The following is a 26,919-nucleotide window of genomic DNA, read 5'->3' on the forward strand; positions in this document are numbered from 1 at the left end:
GAAGGAATTCTCCCTTTTGGAAAAGAGCAGCGCAATTAGGCTTCTGAAGAGTGTTTTACACTTTGTCTCTGGAGCATATAGCAGTAGCTGTGGTTGGAGATAGAACTCCAGGCTTAATAGAAGACGGATGCTTTTTGGCATGGCTGTTCCATGTCTCTGGGATGAACAGTGCCCTCATAACTGTAACTATCTGATTAATTAGTTACATTTTCTTTGGTAGACGACTGGTTACATCATCACTGAACCCTGCGATGTCAGACTTTTATACAGACAAACCAAACTTTATAAATGGGGGGAAATGGGTGGATTTAATCAGTACAAACAACCTTTCAACAACCACTTCCTTGAAAATGATATTAATTAGTTAACAAATAGTCACAGTCTTTTAAATATTCAAGAGTTCCAGTAAGGCAAAAAAAATCATTTATTAGGATATAGGGATTTTTTTTTGCATTTTGTTGAACAAACAGATTTCATGCTGTTTGTTTTGACCTTACTTGTCTGGTATATGTTCTTACACGTACGTGTATTTAAGCAAGAGAAGCAGTCTGTGCTTGGGTCTGTGTGCATCAGATGTCATAAATTGTCCTGTAGTGGTATGGAAATCAGCCATTGCTTGGAAACAGAACTAAAAATAAAAGCCTCAGTGGAATCTATTCCATGAAAAAAAAAACTAGAAAAACTAGAACATTTGTACCTTTGTTTGTACATTTAAAAATAGATGCTTACTGGTCAGTTTTCAGTCTGCTTGTAATACATAATCCAGTCTATATTTTATAAAAAGATGATAGCTTGCAAACTGTATGTCCAGATTCTTAAGAACATAGTTTTTCAGTAGTAACACTTACCATTTACATAGTGTTTTTCATTTTCACAGCATTTTACATTGACTAATAAACCATCAAACCACATCCAAAGATATGTAAATATGAGTATCCCCATTTTACTTGCACAAGAGCACTGATCAAGTTATTGTCAAAAATGGAGTCAGAATTCAAGAGTTCCTGGCTCCCAGTCCCATACTCAGCACTCTAGGCCATGCCACCTTCAACAGAACTTCTATATACAAGCTGTAGTAGACTCTGCATTGCATATACACCTCTACCCCGATATAACGTGACCCGATATAACGCGGTAAAGCAGTGCTCCGGGGGGGGCGGGGCTGCGCACTCCGGTGGATCAAAGCAAGTTCGATATTACACGGTTTCACCTATAACGCGGTAAGATATTTTGGCTCCCAAGGACAGCGTTATATCGGGGTAGAGGTGTATTTAAAGCAATCGTGTGAACTGCACAGGTGTGAATGAGTGCAGAATTTGGCCCCAGTTGCTTAATGTAGATTTTAATTCAACATTACAGTACAGTGCAATTGAATACAACAGGGGTCGGCAACCTTTCAGAAGTGGTGTGCCAAATCTTCATTTATTCACTCTAATTTAAGGTTTTGCATGCCGGTAATACATTTTAACGTTTTTAGAAGGTCTCTTTCTATAAGTCTATAATATATAACTAAACTATTGTTGTATGTAAAGTAAATAAGGCTTTTAAAATGTTTAAGAAGCTTTGTTTAAAATTAAATTAAAATGCAGAGCCCCCCGGACTGGTGGTCAGGACCTGGCCAGTGTGAGTGCCACTGAAAATCAGCTTGCGTGCCGCCTTCGGCACCCATGCCATAGGTTGCCTACCCCTGGAATATAATATAGTTACTCCTCTGAATCAACCAGCACCAGCCACTGAAGTCTTTCAGTCTAGTGCACAGCTGGAAAATGACCAAAACGAAAGAAAAGAAAAAGCAGGTTAACAACCCCACCGTGGATTTTTTACTATGTAAAAACCAAAAAACCAAAAAACACAACTTCAGAATTTCCTGGCATTACAGAACAGATTATTATAAATGTATCTAACTTCAGAGGGACAGTCCTGGTGACGCATGGGTTTCTCTAATGGTATGTGTGTCCTGTGTGCTTTCTGTTTCACTCTCATATTTGTTAATCATTATGGACACAGCTCAAGCAAAGGAGCTGTGCGTGAAAGAACTGCAAAGAGCAGGGGGTTCTCACCTCTTTTTTTTTCCACCCAGGCCACTCCCTCAAATGATCATTCACTTGAACCACTAGCTCTCGCCCCGCAGAACATCAATGGAAAGTCTGTCAACAGCAACACCAACGCAGAACTTCCCCCACCCTTACAAAAGGGCCTGATCCAGAGCCCAATGAAGTAAATGACAAGATTCCCATTGACATCATGGGGCTTTGAATCAAGTCCAAGAAGAGAGAAACAGTCTCTTCTCTCTCTATTTCATTATATTATGGTTAACCATCTCTCCTCCATCATTCTGGCCAACTGACAGCAATAATGTTCATACCCTGAAATTGCACTAAATCTTTGGTTTGACTCTAATTCTGCAGCAAAGCTCTTAATTGCCTTGACAGCTCTTTCATCTCAAACATTCACATTTCTGAACACCAAATATATTGAAAAGCCAATACAACTATTCACTAGGTGAAATTCACCCTTCTGCAGGGGGATACCACAAGGCCAAAGTACCCACCATGTTCTGCATAAGGGATGACTTTCATCTTTAGAGAAGGAAAGACAGGCCTGAACCAACCTGCCCTAGACCCGAATATACTCCAGAACTTGGAGGAAGTTCTAATCCAGAGACAAATGTCACAGTTGTTCTCTTTTCTGCAATGAGTCCAAACCAAAATCCTGGACTTATTCTACGAGTCTGGCTTCATTGACTAAGCCAGCAGTTCTCAACCCTCAGGGTGGGCTGCATGCAACCCAATTAGCACACAGCTGCGGCCCCGCTCAGCTGAGTGCTAAAGGCCGCAGGCTCCAGGCTGCCCTGCCTTGCGGTGGGCTCCGGGCTCCCAGCTGCCCTGCCATCCGGCGGGCGCACTCCGGGCTCCTGACAGCCCCACAGTGGGGCTCAGGGTTTGGGCAGCTGGCTGCAGCCCGGCCTCCCACAGCAGGGCCCCAGCAGGGTCTGGGGGCAGGGTCCTGGCAGCCCCCCGGCCCAGCACACCAGGACTCTGTATCCAGGCAGCCGGCTGGCACCTGGTCCCATACAGTAGGTTCCAGGGGTAGGATCCTGGCTGCTGCCCGGCCCCCTGCAGCAGGGTCTGGAGTCCAGGCAGCCGGCTGCCACCTGGCCCCACAGGTCTTGAGATCTGGGCAGCTGGCTGGCAGCAGGGCTCGGGATCTGGGCAGCCGGCTACTGCCCAGCCCGCACACCAGGGCTCAGGGTCCTGGTACGGTCTGGGATTAAGGTCCTGGATGCCCCACAGCCCCCACGGTGAGGTCAGGGATCCGGGCAGCTGGCTACCAGCTAGCACCATACAGTGGGGTCCGGGGTCCAGGGTCCTGGCGGGGTCCTGGTTGCCCCCATCCGCACGCAGCAGGGTCCAGGGTTGGAGTCCCTGCCCCCCTCTGTGGAGAGGTCTCTGGGTGGAGGGCGCTGAGCATCGGTGTTTGTGCAGGGGTTTAGGTGGGGGGCAATGTGGTTCTCAACCTGCGGCCCAGCTAACACTAAATAGGTTGAGAATCACTAGACTAAACCAAAATCTTAAGAGGGAAAACTCTCATCCCTGTGGGAAATTCCCACAAGGTACCGTTCAGGCTTATGTCCCCATTTTATATAAAGTCAAATTTTATTAAGAAGTAACCTATCCTATCATCTTACTTATTCCATACATTTCTTAACCATTTGATATACCTGTCACACTGGAAAATGCCTTTTATGGTTTAACAGTTGGGACACAAAGCGAAGGTGAAAAGAAAAAACAGTAATATTAAAATCTATGGGGTATATAGAACTTTAAAAATACATAGGCTATTGGGTGCTTCCTGGTACCACTCAGATGAAACACACAGGGGGCATATTTTCTCTGCATTCTCTGCACAAGAAAAATGGAAGGCTTATAAACCTTTTAACACTTTCTACTTGATGGAGAGGAGCAGATGTCACTGGACCTCTGTTGTCACATTATTCTCAAAAAAACAAACATCCTGCTAATATGTAATTTTCAGGGCAGTCAGTTCCATGCCAGAGAGTGCGAACACAAATTATATTTTGAAATTACTTAAAAAAAACCCTAAGAATGCTTAGATGAGTCTCATGTCTTAGCCTGGATCCCTTCCAAATAAAGTTTTTAATTTAATGAACAATTCTGAAAAAAAAATCCAACATTGCAGCTTTTATAATTCCAGTCATGGAAAGAACAAGAAAAAAAAATCACATTTGTATTTTAAATACTTTTGATCTTGTTTCAACATCACCAAAGCTCTTCCCGGGACTTAGGCAAATCAAACCTAAATCAGGATTCTCTGCAGCTTGAGGTCTTCAAACCACAATCTGAGGACTTCAATAACTCAGACATAGGTTAGGGACTTGTTACAGGAGTGGGTGGGTGAGATTCTGTGACCTGCATTGTGCAGGAGGTCAGACTAGATGATCATAATGGTCCCTTCTGACCTTAAAGTCTATGAGTCTAAATCAGAGGGCTGTTAGCACACTCACTCAGAGAAGGAAAGAAAGTTAACCAATGCCAGTTCCCAAGCTTTTTTGAGGGATGGGTCCGATTCTGCTCTCATTTACCCCTCTGTAACTGCACTGAGGATAATGGTGTTCAGAATAAGCATCTGGCTGGAGAACTGGGCCCCATATCCTTATTTCCAATCAGCATATGACCATATATTGCATGGGTGTAAACGAGAGCTAAATCTGGCCCAAGGCTTTTACAGTCAATTCTAGCCTGTTCCTATGCAGCTGACGATGGTCCCTATAGAGTGGAACCAGTGCAGTTCTAATGCATAAGGAGGGCAAGATGTGGGGGGCCAGGTGGGGGTGTGCACCTGTGACGAAGTGAGGGGGAGGTTCTTGGGGTTTTCTGTGTTTTTCGGTGGTTTGCATGCACAGGGGGTGGGACTCAGTGTCCCCGGGTGTTACTGGTTTAACGAGGTGAGGGGAGAGGGAGTTTGTTGTTACACAGAACCGGAGACGGAACACGGGACCCCGGCCGATAGCCTGGAGGATGGAGACCCCAGCGACTGGTGACCTGGTGACCCAGAGACCCGGCTCAGGAGACACAGCCGGTTCTGGCCAGTGAGAGGACAACGGGCTGTGAAGAGAGGACCCAGGTGACCTGACCAGCCAGTTCCAGCCAGAGAAGGGCTGAGAGGAGAGGAGACCCAGGACTTCCTGTTTATGACCCTGGTTACCTGGAGAGAAGACAATGGACAGAGGCGGGGCTTGAGGCCGGGGATATGGGAGGCCCAGCTGGGAAGCAGGGGGGCTCTGGGCTGGAGAGGGGGAGGGGCCTGACCCCGAGAGAGAGTGGACCCCCGAGAAGGGCTGTCACACTGAAAGGGGCACCCCCCACGGACCGCACGGGGCCAAGAGTGGGCACCATCTGTGAGTCCGTGACAGCACCCAGGGCACAGTGTAGAAGCCTGTTCCAGGTGAGCCCCCTGCGTAGCAGTATGTAGGAGATGGCAGTGGGTATAGAGGGATTCCCTCAGATCCTCCAGCTGAATTCAATAAATCATGCAGCTGCTCAACACCTCTCAGTACCCCAGGCTCTAAGTTAGTTGTAGCACAACGAGGGTCGTCAAACAAAGGGTGCATAGGGAAAGAATCAGCCCAGGAGGCCAAAGGTTACCACAGTACCAGATCATGGAATAAGCTATTGTTCTGTGGAAAACTTATTTTTCATATTCTATACACACATAAACAAACTACTAGTATGAGGGAGCAAAGTCTGACAAAAACACAGGAGAGGTACAGTGGGGGCCTTGATAACGGACAAAAGAGCCAAGCTGCTAAGGAGTCTCTATGGTTCACATTGTTTACAAACCCCAGCCCTGCAAGCTGATTCACAAGCAGAGTCCTCAAGCCTGTGTGAAGCCCCACTGAACTTCCGCAGGACTCAGTGCAAGCGTTAGGGTCTGCCCGTGTGGATCAGCTGACAAGACTGGTGCCTTGGTCACCACATCCCAACTACAATTTTGCAGAAAGTTCCACTAACGGTTTTATAGAAGTCCCACGCTAGAGAAATTCCGAGGTTTTCACAGAATTGATGTATATCGTGAGCAGTACAAAACTGTTTTGTTTGTACCTAGGCTTATGCCTGGGCCCCATGTACTCTGCAATAATGTAGCTGTGGGGATTTGCTGCAGAATTTGACATTTTTCCAAGATCCTACAGAATTCAGCATTTTATCTCAAAAATATCATCATTTTGTGGGTGCCTTGTGCCCAGTCCTTTGTTTTCTTTTTCCTTTCCCCACTGAAATCTGGCTGCAGATGCCTTTTGCGCCACATCATTTTCCACAAGGGAGATTTAGTTGGATTACCAAGCATGCTTTCTTGCACTCTTCCATGAAACTAGGCGGTAGGGGATTTGGGAGCAAGAGCCAAGGTCCAGTTTATAGCCACAGTGTAGGGGAGGGAACTGGTCCCCATGGAGAATAGTGCAGCAGCTGTTATCTGGGGACTTGAACCACTGATGCCAGCTGTGAGCTCCCCCACTCCCTGGCACACATGAGGGAAAGGAGATTCTGAGCCAAGCTGTTCTGAGAAATTTTAAGGAGTCAAAACTCAAAATACAGTGAACATATTCATCATCAAAAATATTCTTAATCAAAAAACCCCTAAAAATTTGTCAGTGAATATTTTTGTCTGATTACTTTCAACAATGAGTTTTTTGTGATGTTCTTCAGGCCCCCTGGCTCCCACAGTGTTCTCCAGGCAACACACCTCACCAGTCTAGTCTAGTCTATTCTTTTTGATATAGGTTCTCGTACCACACTCATCAGTGTATTATCGGAGCTGCCTTCCAGGAGTGTGTTAGGTAATATAACTAACATCTGTCATGTGTGGTTTGTTCTCATCCTCTCCCCAGAGGGAGAAGTGTGTGCATTGGAGTGTTTTGGTTTGATGTTGGCTTCTTTTTTATATGTAAACATATCTGTTGCTATGTGTTTGTATTAGAGAAGGCAGGTCAAAAAAAGGCACCTTCCACTTGGAGCGGAGGGCTGGGAGTAAGTGATGGTCCCTAGTTCTAGGGGGAGTTGATTTCACAGTCTTGGATCAGCCTCAGATAAAGTTTTGTCTCCCACCTACACTTCTGCCTCCTTCTATGTCCTGGCTGGCTTTGGTTAAGGCATGGATACATTTTCGTACAGTGCCTAGCATAATGGGTCACTGAGCTGGCTGAGGTCTGTCGGTGCGACCACAATATGATGTTAAGTAATAACAACAATAATAATTGAGGCTGTGTGTTTGGGAGTGGGAAGAAGGGAGTGAAGGGTATTTCATGCCCACAGACTACGTTAACTTTGCAGCAGATTTTAGGGCTTCTTGACGCAGAACTTGGTGGAGTTCACAAGGTGCTACTTACATCCAAATACTTTTTTGATCAAGAATTGAGGAAAGGCCAGGATGTTAAGGTATCTAGGTTAATATGCACAACTGTGGAATCAGTCACTATCACTTTCTTTACTATCCCCTCTTCTAAAAAATAATACTTTAATGACTGTAGCATTAGCCCAGAGATATAAATGAAACATTAATACAAACATGATTACATACCCTTTCTTCTGTCAATAAGCTTCCTTCATTTACAGTTCCAGGATCCTCTGCATTACATTTCTGACAAATTGGGTTTTTGTTGTTTCTGGTGGAAAAAAAAATAAAAATAAAAAAAGATTTGTGAACTGTAGTCCAGAGAACCTCTGTTTCAAGAATAACAAATTAACAAAAACAACAGAAGTATTAATTTCAGCTCAAGGTCAACATGCTTTATGGTAAAAGGGTCAAATCTTGGTCCCATTGAAAGTCCACAATTTTTAACCATCTATCAACAAAATCTGAACTGTCGTGACTATTCTGCTCTACAAAGCCAGCAATGCTGGGAATCTACTTCTCTCAGTGAGGTAGGCACTAACTCCATGTAGTGCACAATAACCTGAAATCTGAAGTCTTTTTAATACAGAAGTGATGTCCTTTCTTCTCTGGTAGGTGGATAGGTTTTTAATTGCCAGGATACATCTCAGGGCTCAATCTTCTCTTCATTCACACAGGCCACCATTGTTGTGTTGCCTTGTAAAATTGGCTATTGAGTGTACGCATAAAGGGCAACGGCATAACTGGTGCAGGAGTGAACTCTAAAGTGGCATCATCATACTTTCCAGTAACACAGCCACAAAATGCTTTGGTTTTAATTTGAAATATTTCTTAAATTAGCATTTAAACTGCAATTAAAGGGAAAAAACAAAGCTTTTCAGGAAGAGGCAAGCACTTCTGTGACGCTGCTATTACCATTCAGCCGAGTCATGTATTAGCTCAGTTCAAGAACCTCGACAGAAAAGTGTCCTTATGACCAGATGAAGAGCATGACATTACTGCCTTCAGACTGTACTAACAGGTTTGCTTGGTTCAGTTTCCAGTTACATTACAAGGTTGTCATGAGAAGATATAAGCAGACAGAGAAAATTCTGTTCTTACTTTCAGGAATGCAAGTCTCCACTGACTGCAGCAGAGTTACTCTGGATTTACACCAGTGAGCGCAAGCAGAATTTAGCCCAGTGGGCCAAATGCATTCTGTGTAAAATGCCATTACACTGTAGTGCTTTGACCTGCCAGTCACATGTGGCTGGTTGGCTGACTGACGGACTCAGCTTTTTGTTACAGTTTAACCAGGATATATATTTAGGGCTTGTCTACACTGGCAATTAACAGAGCTGCAACTTTCTGGTTCAGGGGTGTGAAAAAAGCGCCGCGACCACACAAGGCATATTAAAGTGCTGCCGCGGCAGCACTTTAGCATTGCCAGTGTAGACCAGCCCTTAAAGAGGAGAGGGGAGAAGCAGCTAACCAATTAAGAACAATATCCATCTATCTCCAAGCAAAAAGGCTGGCATTGTTCTGAGGGTTGGTTCCTTACTGGACATTAACCCAGATTTTACATCGTGCACATTATAATGTTCTAAAATAACGACAATATTTTAAACTTCCATAGCACCTTTCATCCAAGAATTGAAAAGCATTTTACACGTATTAAAGTAACTTCACAATAGCCTTCCTATGAGCTTTCAATATGATTCTCTCCCTTTTAGACTGGGAAGGGAAACTGAAGTATAGAAACAGACTTCAAAGAGAAACTGCAGAGCTACAATTCATTTGCAAATTTAATACCATCAATTTGGGCTTGAATAGGGACTGGGAATGGCTCGCTCACTACAAAAGCAATTTTCCCTCTCTTGGTATAGACACCTTCTCATCAGTTATTGGGAGTGGACCACATCCACCCTAACTGAATTGGCCTTGTCATCACTGATTCTCCACTTGTAAGGTAACTCCCTTCTCTTTATGTGCCCGTATATTTATGCTTGTGTCTGTAATTTTCACTCCATGCATCTGAAGAAGTGGGTTTTTTAACCACAAAAGCTTATGCCCAAATAAATCTGTTAGTCTCTAAGGTGCCACTGGACTCCTCATTGTTTTTGTGGATACAGACTAACACGGCTACCCCGCTGATACTTGAAGTATAGAGAGATAATTTGCCTAAAGGTTATACAGCAAGTCAACAGCAGAGCCAAGAGGAGAACCTAGCAATCCTGACCACTAGACCACACTCAAAGCCTGAAAATAATACCACTGTAAGGAAGTATACATGGATGATAAAATGACTACTATCAACATCCCAGGTACTCTCAAACTCTACTCTAAACACTTGTTATCTATTTAGTAGATTATCACAACAGATCATCCAACTAGGGCTGTAGCTACAGAATCTGCCACTTGAAATCTTTTTGTCTTCTCGGCAGAAATGCATTATCACGTGGTCTCCTGTAGAAAGAACTTACCGTACAACCCATGACAGGCAAGCCGCGCAGTATCTATGCCCGCATAGCGTTTGCTGGGCTTTCTTTAAGACGTTATTACAGCTGCTGCACAGGTATTTGTGATCAGGCACATTCTCACAGATGCTGGTGGGATAACCAAAGGGAAATTCGTTTTCGTCAGGAGATGAGCCAGGGCCATCCGGAGAGACTCTGTCTGCCCTCTCAGCCATCTGAAGTAAACTGCTGTGAAAGATGTAGAACACACTAACTGCTGAAACAAGCAGACACCCGCTCCGGTAGATGTGAAATATTACATTGAGCATCAAAGTCCACAAGGCAACTTCAAACCTGTGTAGTAATCTAGCGATCTGTTTAATTAAATCTGTAGCTGACATGTGTGACTAAGTGTCATGGTGGGGTTTGACTAGGTACCAGCAGGAAATTACTGTACAGATTTAAAATTCCCCTGAATCACAAAATGAAAACAGATACATTATAATCAAGGGGAAGCTGGGGGGCTTTGCATAGCTTTCAGGTTTGTTTTCAGGGCAAAGTAAATATTTCTGTTCTTTTTAGAACTACAATACCATTGGTCAATATACTCAGCAGAATATTTCCTGTAGAGTAAATCCCCAGTCTCAGAACTCTAGTTCCCATTTCACCCAAAGCTTGTCCGTGATTCCATTTTACAGATGGGGAAACTCCAGAACAGAGAGGTGTAATGACTTTCCCACAGTCATAAAGGAAGATAGAGGGAAACCCAGGAAAATACAAGTTCATTAACTCATGCCACGCTCTAGCCACTAGATACATAGGGCTGATTTGCTGAGCACTTCCAGCTCTCCCCCTGTAGCTAATGGACACTGTGAAAATCAGACCAACACTGCCTCTGGAGGACTCAAGAACAGTTTGGAAAATTCAGGGTTTTATTACATATAGAACCTGAACAAATATAATTCATAACTGTACCCTTATGAATCACATTTTTCTCATGACAGCACTAACACAGAAGTACCAGCTAGTACTGGTACCAATAGTGACATTAGCAGAAACTGTTATTAACTAATGATCTGAAAAAACAGAATCAATGTTCATGTTATTAGCTCAGAGAACAAAATGCAATTTTTTCCTGCCCTAAAAACCCACACAGGCTCTGATCAGCCAGGAACCTAGAGGAATATAATACTGTACAATTATAATGCCATCTTCTAGATACTCTGCACATTTTTCTGTGGTGATCAGTGCCCTAGATTAGATATCCTGTAGTTCTTGTGCAGGAAAGTATCCACTGACTTCAGTGGGACTTTTGCTTGTGTAAACAGCTGTAAGACTGTACTGTTTTCTTTTCTCTGTGGTACCTTGCATACACATTGTATCCCTAAATGGGCTACATCAGTAAAGATTAATACAAAACTCCTAAGAGAGGGAGGGAGATTCTAACAGGCGTAGGCATCAAAAATCTATTTTCAGTTAAGATTTGAAATAAGATGAAAAGTCAACAAGCTGGAGAAATAAAAGAAGGGTGTTCCCGATAGTAGAAACTGCAGAGAAGAAGATTCTTGCACCAACAGTGGAAAGAAAATACACAGTGGCATTCAGGAGTGTTTAATTCAGCCAAGATGTTTTTGTAACCTACTACTAAGGAGGCCAGCTAGCTAAATTCTCAAATACCTCCAAGTCAATGGCTTGCCTTTGCTGAATACCAGCTGCATTACTGTTGGGTTGGCCAACACCTCCATCGATTTCCCTCCCCCAGGGGCTCATATAACAAACGCACTACCTAAAGAATGTGTGACCGAAACCATGATTGGCTTCTATACATGCTATAAAGGTGGCTTTACAAGTTCTGCACAGGGCTTTTCCTTGATAGGGAGAAAGTGGATTATTTCAGTCAGTGGACCAGAAAAACCCACTACTGACTTTCGTGCAAGGAGAAAGCCACCTCTCTCTGCAGTGACAGGTGTTGGGGGGGGGGGGGGGGACAGAGTTTAAGGCCAGAAGGGAGTGGGATCTCCAGATCATCTAGTCTGGCCTCCCGGATATCACAGGCCACCAACACCCCCCAGCACCTGTCCCGCTAGCCCCAAACCAGCTCAGGCCCAGGGCTAAAGCTGAGCGCTGGGGAAACAGGATTCCAGCTTCACTTCGCTCACTAGTTCGGGCAACAGCTGCACCCGGGAAGGGGGATGGGCGGGGGGGGCCGGGGGCCGTGGCCCATGCCCGGGGGGGGGGACGACAGGGGGGGGGTCCCGGGTCCCTGGGCAGGATCGGGGGGGGGGGTCCCTGGCCCGCGATGGGGGAGATCGGGGGTGCCGGGGTCCCTGGCCCGCGGGTGGGGGAGGGGGGCAGTCCCGCTGGCCCAAGCCCGGCCTGGAGGGGGAGGGGGGGAGCGGGGATCCTGGCCCGGCCCGGCCCGGCCCGGCCGTTCCCTGCCGCCACCTTACCTGAGCCCCGGCGCGCAGCTCCCACTGGCCGGGGCCCGGCCTGACCCTCCAGTTGCCGCTTGCGGCGCTTCCCTCCCCCGGCAGGCTGGGGCCGTGGCTGGCGGCAGCGAGAGGCCGGGGCCGGCTTTGTTCAACCACAAAGAGAAACCAAAGCAAGGGCCTGAAATCCCCGGGGGGCGGGGGAGTCACAGGGATCCCCAGGGTGAGTGTGTGGGGAGGGGGGGCTGGGGAGCTAACGGGGATCCCCGGTGGGGGGGGGCTGGGGGAGCTCACAGGGATCCCCGGGGTGGGGGAGTGGGGAGGGGGGGCTGGGGGGAGCTAACGGGGATCCCCAGGGTAGGTGTGTGGGGAGGGGGGGCTGGGGAGCTAACGGGCATCCCCGGTGTGGGGGGGGGGGGCTGGGGGAGCTCACGGGGATCCCCGGGGTGGGGGTGGGGGGGGGGGGGGCTGGGGGGAGCTAACGGGGATCCCCAGGGTAGGTGTGTGGGGAGGGGGAGCTGGGGAGCTAACGTGGATCCCCGGTGTGGGGGGGGCTGGGGGAGCTCACAGGGATCCCCGGGGTGGGTGTGTGGGGAGGGGGGGCTGGGGAGCTCACAGGGATCCCCGGAGTGGGTGTGTGGGGAGGGGGGGCTGGGGGGAGCTAACGGGGATCTCCAGGGTGGGTGTGTGGGGAGGGGGAGCTGGGGAGCTAACGGGGATCCCCGGTGTGGGGGGGGCTGGGGGATCCCCGGGGTGGGTGTGTGGGGAGGGGGGGAGCTAACGGAGATCCCCGGTGTGGGTGTGTGGGGAGGGGGAGCTGGGGAGCTAACGGGGATCCCCGGTGTGGGGGGGGCTGGGGGAGCTAACGGGGATCCCCAGGGTGGGTGTGTGGGGAAGGGGGGCTGGGGGAGTTAACAGGGATCCCCAGGTGGGTGGGGGGGGAGGGGAGGCTGGGGGAGCTCACAGGGATCCCCAGGGTGTGTGGGGAGGGGGGGCTGGGGAGCTCATGGGGATCCCCAGGGTGGGTGGGTGGGTGTGTGGGGAGGGGGGGCTGGGGGAACTAACAGGGATCCCCAGGGTGGGTGTGTGGGGAGGGGGAGCTGGGGAGCTCACGGGGATCCCCAGGGTGGGTGGAGTGGGCTGGGGAGCTCACAGCTCCCCCCGGGGTGTGTGTGGGGGCTGGGGGAGCTCACAGGGATCCCCGGGGTGTGGGGGGCTGGGGAGCTCATGGAACCCCCATGTGAGGGGTGGGGGAGTTCACAGGGTTCCCCAGTACGGGGGTTGGGGAGCTCACAGAGGATCTGCAGTGTCTGTGTGGGGACTGGAGGAGTGCACAGGGGATCCCCAGTGTGTGTGAATGGCAGTGGGGGGGGGGTAAACTTCACAGGGATCCCCACTGGGTGTGGATGGCTGGAGGAGGTCACAGGGGATCTCCAGTATGGGTGGGTGGCAGTGTTGGTGAACCTCACAGGGATCTCCTTGGCGGGGGGAGCTCACATAGATCTGCAGTATGTGGGGGGCTGGGGAGCTCACAGGGATCCCCAGTGTGTATGGGGGTGAACCTCACAGGATCCTTAGTGGGGTCCTGGGGGTGCTCACAGGGGATTCCCAGTGTTTGTGGGGGAATGGAGAAGCTCACACAGGGAGAATCCCCTTAGTATCTGGAGGGTACTCTCAGAAAAAGATTCTCCTGCTCTTCAGTAGCTAAATAAGAGCATAACCTAACTTTAGACTTCTATTTTTGAAAATTTTGACCATGATCCCTTCAGGGCAAAGATTATCAACATTACTGGACTGCTCTTTCTGATCTTTGAATGGGCATTGACAGTTACGTTACAGCGAAATTTAAGTTTGTGGGTTTTTTTAAAAGTCTTACAAAACCCAATATTAATAAATGTTTTGCCAGTTGTTACATTTTATGACAAAACAAAAATAAACAAAACCCTGTTTTGGGGGGATGGGTGGGAATGTTTGTTTTCATAGAAATGTCAGGCTGGAAGGGCCCTCAAGAAGTCATCAAGTCCAGCCCCTGCACTGAGGCAGCACCAAGTAAACCCTGACCATCCCTGACCTGTGTTTGTCTAGCTTATTCTTAAATGAGGAGAATTCCACAACCTCCCTGGGAAGCCTATTCCAGAACTTAACTGCCCTTACAGTTATAAGATAAAAGACATTACCTCACCCACTTCGTCTTTTTAATATCCTTGGACCAACAGGGCTACAACACTACAACTTGTAGATAGAACACTTTTCCTAATATCTAGCTTAAATCTTCCTTGCTACATATTAAGCCCATTGTTTCTTGTCTTACCTCCATCAGACATGGCAATTAATCACCAACCTCCTTATAACCGCCCTGAGCATATTTGGAGACTATCATGTCCCCCCTCAGTCTTCTTTTCTCAGAACTAAACATGCCCAGTTTTTTTCTCTACCTTTTTTCCTCATAGATGAGGTTTTCTAAATCTTTTATCATTTTTGTTCCTCTCCCTGGACTCTCTCCAACTTGTCCCCAATCTTTCCTGAAGTACAGCACCCAGAATTGGACACAGTACTCCAGCTGAGACCTCACCCCTGCCAAGTAGGGCAGGACAATTACCTACTGTGTCTTACCTATGACATGCCTTTGAATACACTCTTCTAGAATTAGCCTCGTTTGCAACTGCCTCATATTTCAGTTTGTACTGCACTAGAATCCCCAGATCCTTTTCAGTCATTTCATTTAGACCACGTACCTAGGAAGGTTTCTTCATAAGAAGGGGGTTCTCTTTCTTCCCCCCGAGGACCAGTTGAGAGAAGAATCAAAGTGGGAATTGAGGGCACTCCATACTTAGTAGGACTGGACCCTTACAGAGAAAGTTACAGGTGCAAATACTGCATCAGACTGGTGGCCCATCTAGCCCAGTCCTGTCCAAAAGTACTTCTTTGATTCTGCATGTATGTTCTGTACTGCTTTATAGAAAGGCTGAAAGAAACATTTAGGTAAGATCTTGAACTTCCTGCCTCCCACCTTCCCCCCCCCCCATTATGTGATAAAAGAGTTATATTCATGTGTTTTATGAAGAGCTCAGAAACATTCATCAGCTCCACTCACATGGCTGTTGTGTGACTCAGCTCTTTGGTTGCCTGCACAGTATAGTAATGTTCTTTTTTCAAGTGTGCTATCACATCTGTGGTACAGGCAAGAGAAAACGTTCCCAAAAATCTTTCCATTAAACTCCCACCTCCCTGTCTTAAATAGACAATGTCAAGTAATATAGGAAAAAATAGTATTTGTCATCATCTGGGAGATATATTCTCTAGATTTCAAAAGCATAGTTTAGTTTAAAAATCAAGCACAGTTGGAGAGAACTATATCTAAAAAGAGAGCCACTTTTTATGTATAACTTACAATATTTATTCTATCCCCAGAGTTGCACTAGTGGTGCTCATGCACTCACAATAGGACCATTTTTTGCAAGCACCCACTACTCTGAGTATTCTGCACTATAAGCACTGCTCCTAGTAGTGTTTGCACAACACAGCCTATAGAAACCATGATTGTTTTAAGATAGAGCAGGAAATGTTTGGATGAAATTGTTGGAAACTAATTTTATTTTCAGGCTTCTGAGAGGTCAGCTGAAAACAACAGGAATTAAACACGCACTGAAAATCTGCTGCAAAATGGACAGGGTCTCTTTATGTAACATAATAGATGGGCAGCTGCTCAGTTTTCTTTACCATTTCAAGCTCTATTATCTGTAACAGAAAACATTTGAGCTTGTTTTGTTTCTAGCCCAAGACTTTTCAAATCACAGCTGTCAGCTAATCTACTGATGGAATTTAGAGATGAATAACTAGCATTTTGTGGTGGCTGGTATTTTCAGAGAGAAGGGTCAAATTATTTTAGGAGTTCAAGCAGTTGCTCCAAGAGGTTTCCCATATTTATGTTCTCAGACCTTTAATTTTATTCATTAAAAATCTCCTCCTTGGACCAAATTCCTCTCTCAGTTACACCCATACAATCTTACTGGAGTCAATAGGGTTTCAGGAGTGTCACCAAGAGCAGAATTTGGTCCTTTGCTTTGTCAGAAAATGATTAGCAGCTAACTAAAAACAAGAATGAGGAAAAGGGGATTGGGGTTACAAAACTAGGTAAATGTAAACTTCACACAGTGTAGTCTTATAATAAGACCAGGAGACTGGGGGTCAGAACTTCTGGATTCTAATCCAGCTGCTGCCATAGCTTCCCTATATGGTGCCTGGCAAATCACTGAGACCTGTGCATGAAAAGTGCTACATATAAGCTAAGTATTAATATTAATTACTATCATTGCACATGCAAATGGCTAATTATAGCACTGTGGGTATGCAATTACCTGATTTGTACATGCAGTCACGGTAATTGCATGTGTAACCTTTTAAAAATCAAGATTCTAATTTCAATAAGATATTTGATGGTGAAAATGTGAAAGTGGCCACATGATCTAAGTTTTGGTAAGGTTAATGTTTAAACTGATGGCCTTAAAAATAAGGGCCACTTAAGTGAATGGGAGTTTGGGTTGAGTAACAATTGCAGGATTGGCCCCTAATACCATTCCATCTGTACTTCCAGCTTTGATGTGGTGCAAGTTTATTCATAGATGTTTTGTTTTCTGAGCGCAGGATAGACAGTGTCGCATACCATAGCATTGTCCTTTATGCTACCAAAATTAAATATGGAAACACTGACACAAACAGAACTTGAGTGGTGTGAATGGCTAGTGGTAAAGATCAGTCAGTGTTTCCATTTTAAACCTCTGCTTTCATAGTTCTAGAACTAGGACCATACAGTTCACATTGGGTTGAAATATGACGCAGAAATTCTCAGCCAGGGTATGAATTACTTTTTTAAAGAAAATATGTCTGAGTGTGGCCATTTTTAAGTGGGAGTTCAAAGAAATAGAAGTTAATGGTTTCAGAGGGGAGGCCATAATACAGTTGGGTCAATTTCAGTTTCTGAATGAGAGAGACACAAAAAACCTCAATATGCTAACAATACTGTATGTCTCTGCTGTATGTTAAGTGAGCCTATTCCCTCTCTTTCGCCTTCACAGTTCTGTAAAATATTACACCTTTATCTTAAAAGGCACTGAATTACACAAAGAAACTAAAGATAAGTTTTTGGTACTTTCCAAACTTGAAATATTTCCTCTGGTAAATTTCCCCCACATGAGATCAGTTAACCGAAAACAGGATGTGGCTCACAAAGAGATTAAGATTTGAAGCTTAACTATACTATAGACCCATTGCACTGATGTTGGCTTTGCAGGGGTAGTGTATTAGTATATAGGCTGGCTTATCAATTTTATATCTAAGGGGAAATGTAATGCAGAGACATATTTAGATTCAGGGTAAAATTTCCATTAGCACATAAATTACTTAAGACTTTCAATAATCCATAGGTTCCTAAAAACAACAAGGAGTCCGGTGGCACCTTAAAGACTAACAGATTTATTTGGGCATAAGCTTTTGTGGGTAAAAAACCCACTTCTTCAGATGCATGGAGTGAAAATTACAGATGCAGGCATTATTATACTGACACATGAAGAGAACAGAGTTACCTTACAAATGGAGAACCATTGTTGACAGGGCCAATTCAATCAGGGTGGATGTAGTCCACTCCCAATAGCTGAGGAAGAGGTGTCAATACCAGGAGAGGGAAAGTTGCTTTTATAGTGAAGTTCCTAAGTGCCTAAATCACTTTTGAAAATGGGATTTAGGCTTATAAATCACTTTTAGGTGCTTTTAAAAATTTTACTTCAAGTATTTACAACATTTTCTGGGCCAAGAGTCCCAGTTTGAAGATAGACACAAAATGAATGGGATCTGGATGCCCATTCAATGCATAGTTTTAAATTAATATAAAATGGCTGAAAATGTAGGTATGCGGTAGGAGGGACCCTGAAAAATTGTTAAAGCTAGAAAAAAAACCCTAAGTTAATAAAACAAGGTCAGTCTCTCAATGAGACACAATACTTCCAGTAGTTACAGTTGAGGACTCAAAGTCAAGATTCTTGACTGTATTTCCTATTCTGCCACTGAGTTGTTTTTAACTTTGAGTACATCACCTCTTTGACTGACTTTACCCACTTATACAATAGGGGTACTAATAACTATGTACCTACCTTCCAGAAGTGTCATGGGGCTTATTAATGTTTGCACTGTGCTTTGGGATATTCAAATTAAAAGTGCTATAAAAGAGAAAAGTATAATTGGATCCCAGTCCAGAGCAAAGTGATAGCTTTGCCATCATCCCATGTCTGCTCTCGGATGCATTCTTTTAGGTTGCTTTTGTTGTAATACCTCCCACTGTACTTACTGCTAGTTTTATATGTTACATTTACACACTGCAGACCTGGTCCAACTTTGATTGAAGTAGATGGAAAGTTCCACTAACTTCAATGGAAGGTGAATTGTATTCTGGCACAGATGTTGGGAATCAATATTTTTCCCTTGATCCACAGTCTACCTCTGTATTTTTCCAGTTTATATTTACTGTAACATACTATTATCCTCAGTTTACTAGTGAAGAAATTAATTTCAGGAACAGCTGTTTGGGAACATCACTTTGGCACTTGTCAAAAAATGTAAGAAGTGTCCCATGCTGATCTTGTTTTAGTCATTCACTAAAGTAGTTTCAATGATACAAACCAAGGAGTCATCTTAGGCAAGAGAAGGTCCAAAGATTAAAATGTGCCTCCTTGTCACGATTTGCTCATTAACTTTTGCAAACTACCCTATTGCAGGACAAAAATTAACTGAGAAGAGTACCTGCCTCTGGTTTTAAGGATCATGATTATTCAAGCCCTGTCTACTCTAAGGAAATCCACAACAATGCAACTGTATTGCTGTCACTACTTCAGTGCAAACATCTAATGTAGACATGTTAAACTGGCACAAAGCTGGTCTTACACAGTGCAGTTTACTTCGGCCTCTCACCAGATTACACCATGCTTTGCACTGGTACAGCCAGTCTACATTAGGGGTTTTTGCTGCTGTAACTATATTATTGTTGTTACTATAATTACATTAATGTGTTTATACCAATGTGAATTTCCTTAATGTAGACAGGGCCTGATCCCGACTGGAAAATTCTTACCTGCTCATTTCCTTTTTAATTGCTTTGGAGGAAACACTGGGGATGTGGCTATGCCCACCTGTCAGGCTGTCAAAGAGTTCTTCCAAAGCTCTGGAGGTAACATTTGGAAAACCAAGCTAAAATGTAATATCTTCTCACTGTGAAACAGATGGCAAAATACGACCGTTCCATTTCTATATACACCAATTCACTGTTTGCTATGGAACCCCTCATTAACATAGGTAAACTTAGTGCCTTTGGTGGGACGGATTAGTGGAAACATTTACAGGAGAAAGGAAATGAGCAGATAAGACATTCCCACTCTCTTACATAATGTCTCCATTAATCTTTACTGAAGGGAAACAACAAGAAACAAATGGGGTAGAGGGAGAAGGCGATAGTAAACCCAGTGGTTTGGAGCTGTGTTCCGGCTCCATTCCAGCTCCAGGCAAAAACCTGCAGCTCCACTGCTCCGGAGCTGCTCTGCACTCCAGCTCTGGGCTCCACTCCAAAGCCCTGCCCAGTGGGACCCTTGATATTTAGCTGACTGGAGCACCCTTGTCCTCGAGACATCAGCGGATGCTTAAAAGATGAGCTTGTAATCCTTGATGGAAATAGGAAGAGAGAACTATGTTGCAGCCTTGTATCTCTCTTCCACTGAGTAGCTTTAATGTCATTGGGATTGGTTTTTCTGAGGTTACAGCTTTGCAACAGTGTATCCAGCTCTCAATAGAAGGTTTAAAATGATATTTGACCTTTGCATGTTGGACGCTATGAGAGAAATCATGCTTAAGCTTCCTTAAAATGTATGTAATTGTTTTAAGCAGTACAAGGCCCCTGCAGTCATCCAAAGCATGCCAAACTATTTCTTGAGGGAGTTTCTTTTATAAACACTTGAGTATTGTTTAATTTTAACTAAAGCTCAATAAAAACACCTGAAGTTAAAGTGAATCCACCTGATTGTACTGTCTGCTTAGTAGGGCTGTTTTTAATCACACAAGGAGAACAGGATATTGCCCAGGGCAGCAAAGTGTACAAGGATTGTTTATGTGAGTGACTGAGTGTAGACCATCAGGAATGTACACATTGTCCAGTTAGCCTAGGGTAGCAACTCCTGTAGGATCACAGCGCTGGCTTCTCAGTTCATCAGTAAATAACTCAGATCACTACAAATTCTCAGCCTTGCTATCTGCAGACCACCCACAGTGCGCAAAGTACTACCTAGATGCACAAATCACACTAATTGATTTCCTTGCCTTTTACTTTTCTCAGCTGAAGCAAATAAGCAAGAGAAAGTCACCCCTCCTTGCTCTCTTCAGTCAAACATCAACTTCTGGAAGAAGCCACATGCAGATGCTTTGATTCCTATGTTGTAGGATCACTCACACTCTGGTAACTCTATATGTTGTTCTGTGAATAATGGTGACTTATGAATAGAGCCAAGATTTTCAAATACAACTGCTAACTCGGGGTGCCCAATGTGAGATGCCTTACTGTGGCCTGATTTTCAGAAGGCGGGTGCTCGGCACTTTCTGAAAATCCAGCTCCTTTAAAGAGTGTCAAGCTGGGCTCCCAAAACTGAGACACTGACAATCACTAGTCACTTTTAAAAATGTTGGACTAGACCTTTATTATTATTTATAGATCACCTATACGCTAATGTGGCACTTTCCAAAACACACCGCAAGAAAAGGGTCCATCCCCTGCATCTTATAATCCAACTCAAATTTCAATGGCACGCCTACAGTGCTTTCCATAGGAGGATCTCCAAGTGCTTTACAAACATGACTGAAATAAGCTCCACAACACCCTTCGCAATGACTTACCATCATCCCTATTTTACAGATAGGAAACTGAGGCACAGAGAAGTTAAGTGCATTGCTCAAGGTTGAACAGGAGGACCCTTGCACAACTAGGAACAGAACCTATTTTTTTTTCTCCTCCCAGTCTACATGATCATGCTTGTTCCCACATACAGGCACAGAGACATGACTGATGTGAGGAAATCTAAGTATTCACAGAGTAAGAGGACTTTAAGGAGGAATTTGAAGGAGACAGTAGGGTGCTTAGTGCCTGCAAAAGAGGAAACTTTTTCAAGCATGGAGTGGCATGGAGAGTAAAAGTGAAAACGGGAGAAGGTGGGTGTGGAACAAGGCAAATCTGCATCTTATCTATGTGCAAGCCAACTGTCTCCATGTCTAGATTCAGGAACAAAGTCATCTTGTGAGGTCAAGTAACTCAGCATCTTTGTCTATGACAGGCTCAAAAAGTACATCATTGTACACAAGTTCCCAGAAGAGTCCTTGGAACGCAGCAAAGGAAACAGACCTTGAAACTCCATATGGAACGTCTGCATCTCGAACTGGACGCTGGAACCACAGCGCAAATGGATGGGACACAAAGTATTTGGGAAACGAATGCTTCCGTCTGTTCCAGTTTGGTGTCAATGGGTCTTCCTGAAAGAAACAGAAACACAGTCATGTTGCACAATCTAATGCAGCAATATTTTATCTGTTTAATTAAAAGCATACCTAACTCTTTCCACTCTAATTAACTTTTGCTTCATAGGCTAGGATTGGAATGTATCACTTGTGAACAAGCTTATGGGAAGGAGTGCCCTCTACTGGGGCTGTCTCTTTAGGGAGCTGTTCAGTTCAGAACTAGTGACCAAAGAAGGAGAAATAACAAGCCACATGTATCAGGTACAAACAGAGTTGTATGAAACTTGCTGGTTTTGGGCCATGGGGATTTGGTTTCAATCCATGTTGGCTCAGACACTCTGCCCTAAATTCACCCTGGTGTAAATCTATTTTCTCCAGCTGAGTTTCATGAGGGATGAATTTGACCTCCTGAGTTTCACTTTGAATTTTGGATGCTAACCCTAGACTCAAAGTGAAAGTTGATTCTACCAAGTTTCTCCTAGTGTCATGTGGAAACTGTGCAAAATGGTGAATTTCACTCAGCTTTGATGGGAAGCCACAAATGGCACCAAGGTCATTCAACTGATTCACAGAGAGACTGGCTTGAGTTATTTTTGCATAACCACAAGGTGGGCAAGTTTCATGCAGTTTTGGGTTTTCTTATGAAAATGTTGCAGAGCTCTAAATGGGAGAGGGTGCTCCCTATGGTAAAAGGGGCTATGTCTCACTCCTTCCCTGCAGCCACCATGCCCTGAGAGATCCATTCCAGGGGTCAATGTTTCTGTCACAAGAAAATCCTAAAAGTTTTGTTATGAAAAACAATCTTTACAAGAGGCCACAGGTTCTGGCCCCTCAGAAGGAACCATTCCAAGATGGTAGCTGCCAGCACCTCCTCTGAGATGTCTAGATGTCTTTCCACAACTGCTGGGAATAATAAATAATACTTGCCCTGCTATAGTGCCTTCCATTCAAAGATCCCAAAGCACTTTGCAAACGTTAATGAGCTGAGTCTCACAATAACCCCTCCTCCCCCCAGTGAAATACGGCACAGGAAGGCTAAAGGCCAGGATTTCAAAAATGGCCTCTGATTTTGTCTCTCTCAGGTTTGGGTGCCCAACTAGAGATACTTTGGGCTTGATGTTCAAGATTCTGAATATTTATAGTACCCATTGACTTCAAATGGCGTTGCAAGGGCTCAGTGCCCCTGACAAGCAGGACCAAGATGCCTGAAGTTGGGCACCCAAAGTCAGAGACCATTGGATAAAGATCATTCCATAGACGACTTGTCAAAGATTATGCAGTAAGTCTGTGGCAGAACCTCAGCCTCCTGACTGCCAGTCCTATTCTATAGCCAGAAGACATGCTGCTTCTTAGGAGGCCCAACCCTCATCCCACAGAAGACAATGGGAAACATTTGCTAAAACAGCTTTTCAATACATAATAATATGAAGATCTTAAGGTCTGATACATCACAAGCTAACCAGTATAGAAACTATTTATAATCCTTTTAGGAATTTAAATCTGTCAGTGGTCCAGGACTGAATACTCCCCATTGTGGGCCTTGTCTGGTGTAATTTTCGGTAGAAATTTCTCATTTGGGAAAGACACATCAGGCTGATTTTTAGAAATAAGTAAATAAAATAGTGGCTATTCAAGAGCTACTCACACTCAGAGATGGATCAGGGGTAGAGCGTGAGTGAGATCAAAGGTGCATGATAAATGCATGTGTCATATAGCACTGCAGTGTATTCCATGGCTGTGAGCAACACACATGTGGTGTGTGTATATTGAAAGTCAGATCCCTGGCTGGAGTAAAATGGAATAGCAGAGTTGAAGATATGACCCTGTATGTATGTATGTATCAGTTTTGTAAGAAAAAGTTTTCCTTTCAAAAGAGATTTCCAAATTACTTGTGTTTTTGTAAATCAGTAAAAGAAAAGCGTAATAGCCTGTGGGAAAAGAATGCACTGTTGTGTTTACTCTTGTAAGGCCAAGCTAGACAACACAAGTCCGAGAGCGAAATTCCTTGAAACCAACTTATAGCATACTAGAACCAGACTCCCAGTCTTTCTGTTTCTCTTGGAGTTTTATTTTACCAGCATCAGCAGGGCTGCAGTTATTAAGAGTAAACTGATTTTCCATTGTAACCCCCAATTCCTGTGCTTTAATATCTCAGCTGATTCAAAATGCATCCCATGTAGTGTAATTTTATTTTTGTATTTTTTTTTGTAATAAAACAAACCACCTAGTTTGAGATGTTAGTTACTGATTAGCAAATAAATACATGAATCCTAATTTGAACCACAGCACTGCAGGGAAAGTATGTATTTAAACAATATTGCTAAATATAACTATTTATCGGTAAATAGCTACCTGTATATTAAGTATATTGCCTGTTACCGTAGAGAGTGCGCTGGATGTGGCAGTTTTTATTTAGAATTTCTCTGGTATTGTTGGTCTAAACTTGAATGTTCCTTTCATGTAGATTATGGGGTTTGAGTTAAGTTACTGTTCTCCAGGAAATCAGTTGCTGCTTAGATTTGTATCCAAATTCATTCAGAACTTGAAAAGCAGCCTTTATCACAGGGAATGGAACATTGTAATGACTTGGCAATTGGCAAAACCAAACTCCCAGCTCCCAAGAGAGTGAAAAAGCCAAAACCAGATATTTTTCCTAATTAGAGGTGAAAATATTATTAAATATCTTAAAAATTGAAAGCATATGTTAACTCCAATAAGTTGGGTTTTTTACTGGAAAATTACCCGTGTCCTTGCCAAATTTCAGTGGGTTCTGACGTATGATTCCAACAGGAGATTAAAAAACATTTTGCCAACAGACATACATAGTCATTAACATTTGGATAGCCTGTAGATAAGCATCTATAGGTGAGATCAAATGAAACAAGAGATTGATAGCAACACTGAGCTGGCAGCCTTTGGTGGTAGAATGATTGTAACATAGTGGTGCTATGCATGTCTTTAAAGATGGTGAGCAAATACCTCCCAAACTTTTTTGTCAATATTCACTCAAATAAAAAAAAATAGTTTGCTTAGTCGGAGTTTACTCACCTTTTGTGTTCATTCCTGCAACTATTCTTGTGAAGGAGTTTACTGGCAGGAATGTTTGTGGAAACAGCAATTTGGTAATATTTATCGAAAGTGAATTCTGATCTTGTAAACATAAGGAATTTCACTGGGGCCCTGATTCTAAGATAGATGTTCATCTAGCCAGGGTAAGAATCAACACAATATAAATGTGTCCAGTGCAATGTAAACAACGCAGCATTGATTATGTACCGTTTATATACACCATCTACTGACCAAATATTATTCACAGAAACTATTTGGTGAATAATTTGGAATAATGAATTAATTTGAGAAAATCGTAAGGTACTCGTGGACAATTCATGAGCAGAAGAAAGAGTCTACATGATGGGTTGAATAGATTATTCACTATGAATTATTTGCTTAGCTCTAATTGGTAAAGAAAATAAAATGAAGAATTAGAATAATAAAGAATAATATAATATTTTACATAGTGGTTTCATCACAAAGTGGTAACATTCCAACCTGTGCAGAGAGTCAGCACAAGACCTAAGTACTACTGACGACCACAACACTGAGCTGAATTTCAGCCAAAGGAGTTCAAAGAACTTCACAAATTGCACCAGTGAAACACAGCCAGCTCTGGAGCAGACAGCAGTAACCGCATACAGCTCCCTACAAAACAGTGGGGAACCAGAATACTGGAGCAAACTTCTATTCTACAGAAAGTGCCATGAATGTCCATACAGACCAAACTATGCTTCTATAGTCTTACCTGAAGGACCTATTCTCTCTCACACACATAGATAGATAGATAGATAGATAGATAGATACAGGAGAGCCTGAAACATAATCACTAACATTAGTCATGCAGCTAGAACAGTGTCTAATATTCTGTTCCAGCTTCTTATCTCTGCATGAACAGGCTGGAAGTGTTATAAAGGTAGCATGCACAGAACCACCAGTGGGATCACTTTGGATTGTTCTCTAGCAACCTCTCTTATTTCACTGTAAAATACAACACTGATTTTACCAAAAGGGAGAAGAATAAAAAATAAAAAAAGAGGTAGGTGGGTAGGGGATTTGTTATTTATTGCAGGGACATGGGCAGCAGACCGTTATATAGTCACAGAACTATTGGAATGTGCCCAACTCTCTGAACCCTATTTCTTTCACAAGTCATCAAATCCTATTTACTGGGACAGCCTCTGAATCACATGATTCATACTTTATGCTACTGTATGACCATGCAAGAAATTGAGCCATCCTGCAAGAAACCCGGAGCAGCATGTTTGGTGAAGTCTTGCACATGCAGTTGTCCAGTGTCAGGCAAAGAAATAAGAGCTTTGGGAAGTGGGCGCGTTTAAAGGAGTAGCATGTGCTGCCTCCAGTTAACTGCTGCCTAACTCCCGCCGGTATAAGAAAGAGGAGGGGCTTTATCCACGGTCATTTCCCTGAGGGCCAGATAGTACGCTAGGCTCCTTGCTCAGCCCCAAGCAGAGTGCTAGGGCTAGCGTCATCCCTGTGGTGGTGCAGGAACTAGCAGGAGTGTCACAGTGGGAAATGTTGAGAACAAGGGCAACCCAGGCAGGAAGATGCCCAGGGGTTGGATTACAGATGCAGCTTTGTGGATCTGAACGTCTGACCTTGCCCCCTATAACAGCATTGTCCTAGTTACAGACATTTTAGAATTAGCAGTATTGAGTGTGCTGTGGAGTTTCCAGGCAGTGCAGTTTATTTGTTGGCTACAGGAGTCTTTTGGCCAGCAGACAACAAACATTACTAATCTCTCTTTTATATTTACACTGGCACATGGCCAAGGTCTTCAGAGATTGTGATGATAATGGGGGTTCATGTAGTGGGGGAGGATAGTGTAGTCAGCTAATAAATACCGAGGTGGTAAATGGTTATAAATACCACAGATGATAGTTAGTAGGACACACCTATGAAGAGCTAGACAGACACTTTGTCACCAGTACAGTCACAAGGCAGAGGAGGCAACCTCTAGGAGTGGGAGGGCAAAAGTGACATATAAAGGTGAGATCAGAAAAAACTGGAAGTAGTAGGTCATGGCTGTACTT

General features: G+C 44.1%; 1 protein-coding gene and 1 long non-coding RNA gene across 8 annotated transcripts in view; one reads left to right on the forward strand and one right to left on the reverse strand.

Annotated features, from left to right (window-relative positions):
• The window catches only part of TRAF1 (TNF receptor associated factor 1), a 60,299-nt gene that overhangs the window by 21,714 nt on the left and 11,666 nt on the right, over nt 1–26,919 (reverse strand). For 3 of the 6 annotated variants that reach the window (XM_044992897.1, XM_044992895.1, XM_044992901.1), the window contains 3 exons: nt 21,702–21,829; nt 9,873–10,094; nt 7,597–7,681 (listed from right to left, as the gene is read on the reverse strand). In XM_044992897.1, coding sequence (XP_044848832.1) covers nt 7,597–7,681; nt 9,873–10,094; nt 21,702–21,829 — 435 coding nt within the window. Of the gene's footprint in view, nt 1–7,596; nt 7,682–9,872; nt 10,095–12,295; nt 12,419–21,701; nt 21,830–26,919 lie in introns of those variants that run through there. The other 3 variants (XM_044992898.1, XM_044992900.1, XM_044992899.1) reach the window with 3 other exon arrangements.
• On the forward strand, nt 14,049–24,137 carry LOC123352570. Of its 2 annotated transcripts, XR_006574216.1 has the most exons (4): nt 14,049–14,101; nt 20,646–20,765; nt 21,352–21,511; nt 21,634–24,137. It is a non-coding gene; the product is annotated as an uncharacterized LOC123352570 (long non-coding RNA). The 2 variants fall into 2 exon arrangements; XR_006574215.1 differs by lacking the exon at nt 14,049–14,101 and having other exon boundaries at nt 18,627–20,765.

This window comes from Mauremys mutica, chromosome 18, assembly GCF_020497125.1.
Source record: "Mauremys mutica isolate MM-2020 ecotype Southern chromosome 18, ASM2049712v1, whole genome shotgun sequence".
In the NCBI taxonomy this organism is placed as follows: domain Eukaryota; kingdom Metazoa; phylum Chordata; order Testudines; family Geoemydidae; genus Mauremys; species Mauremys mutica.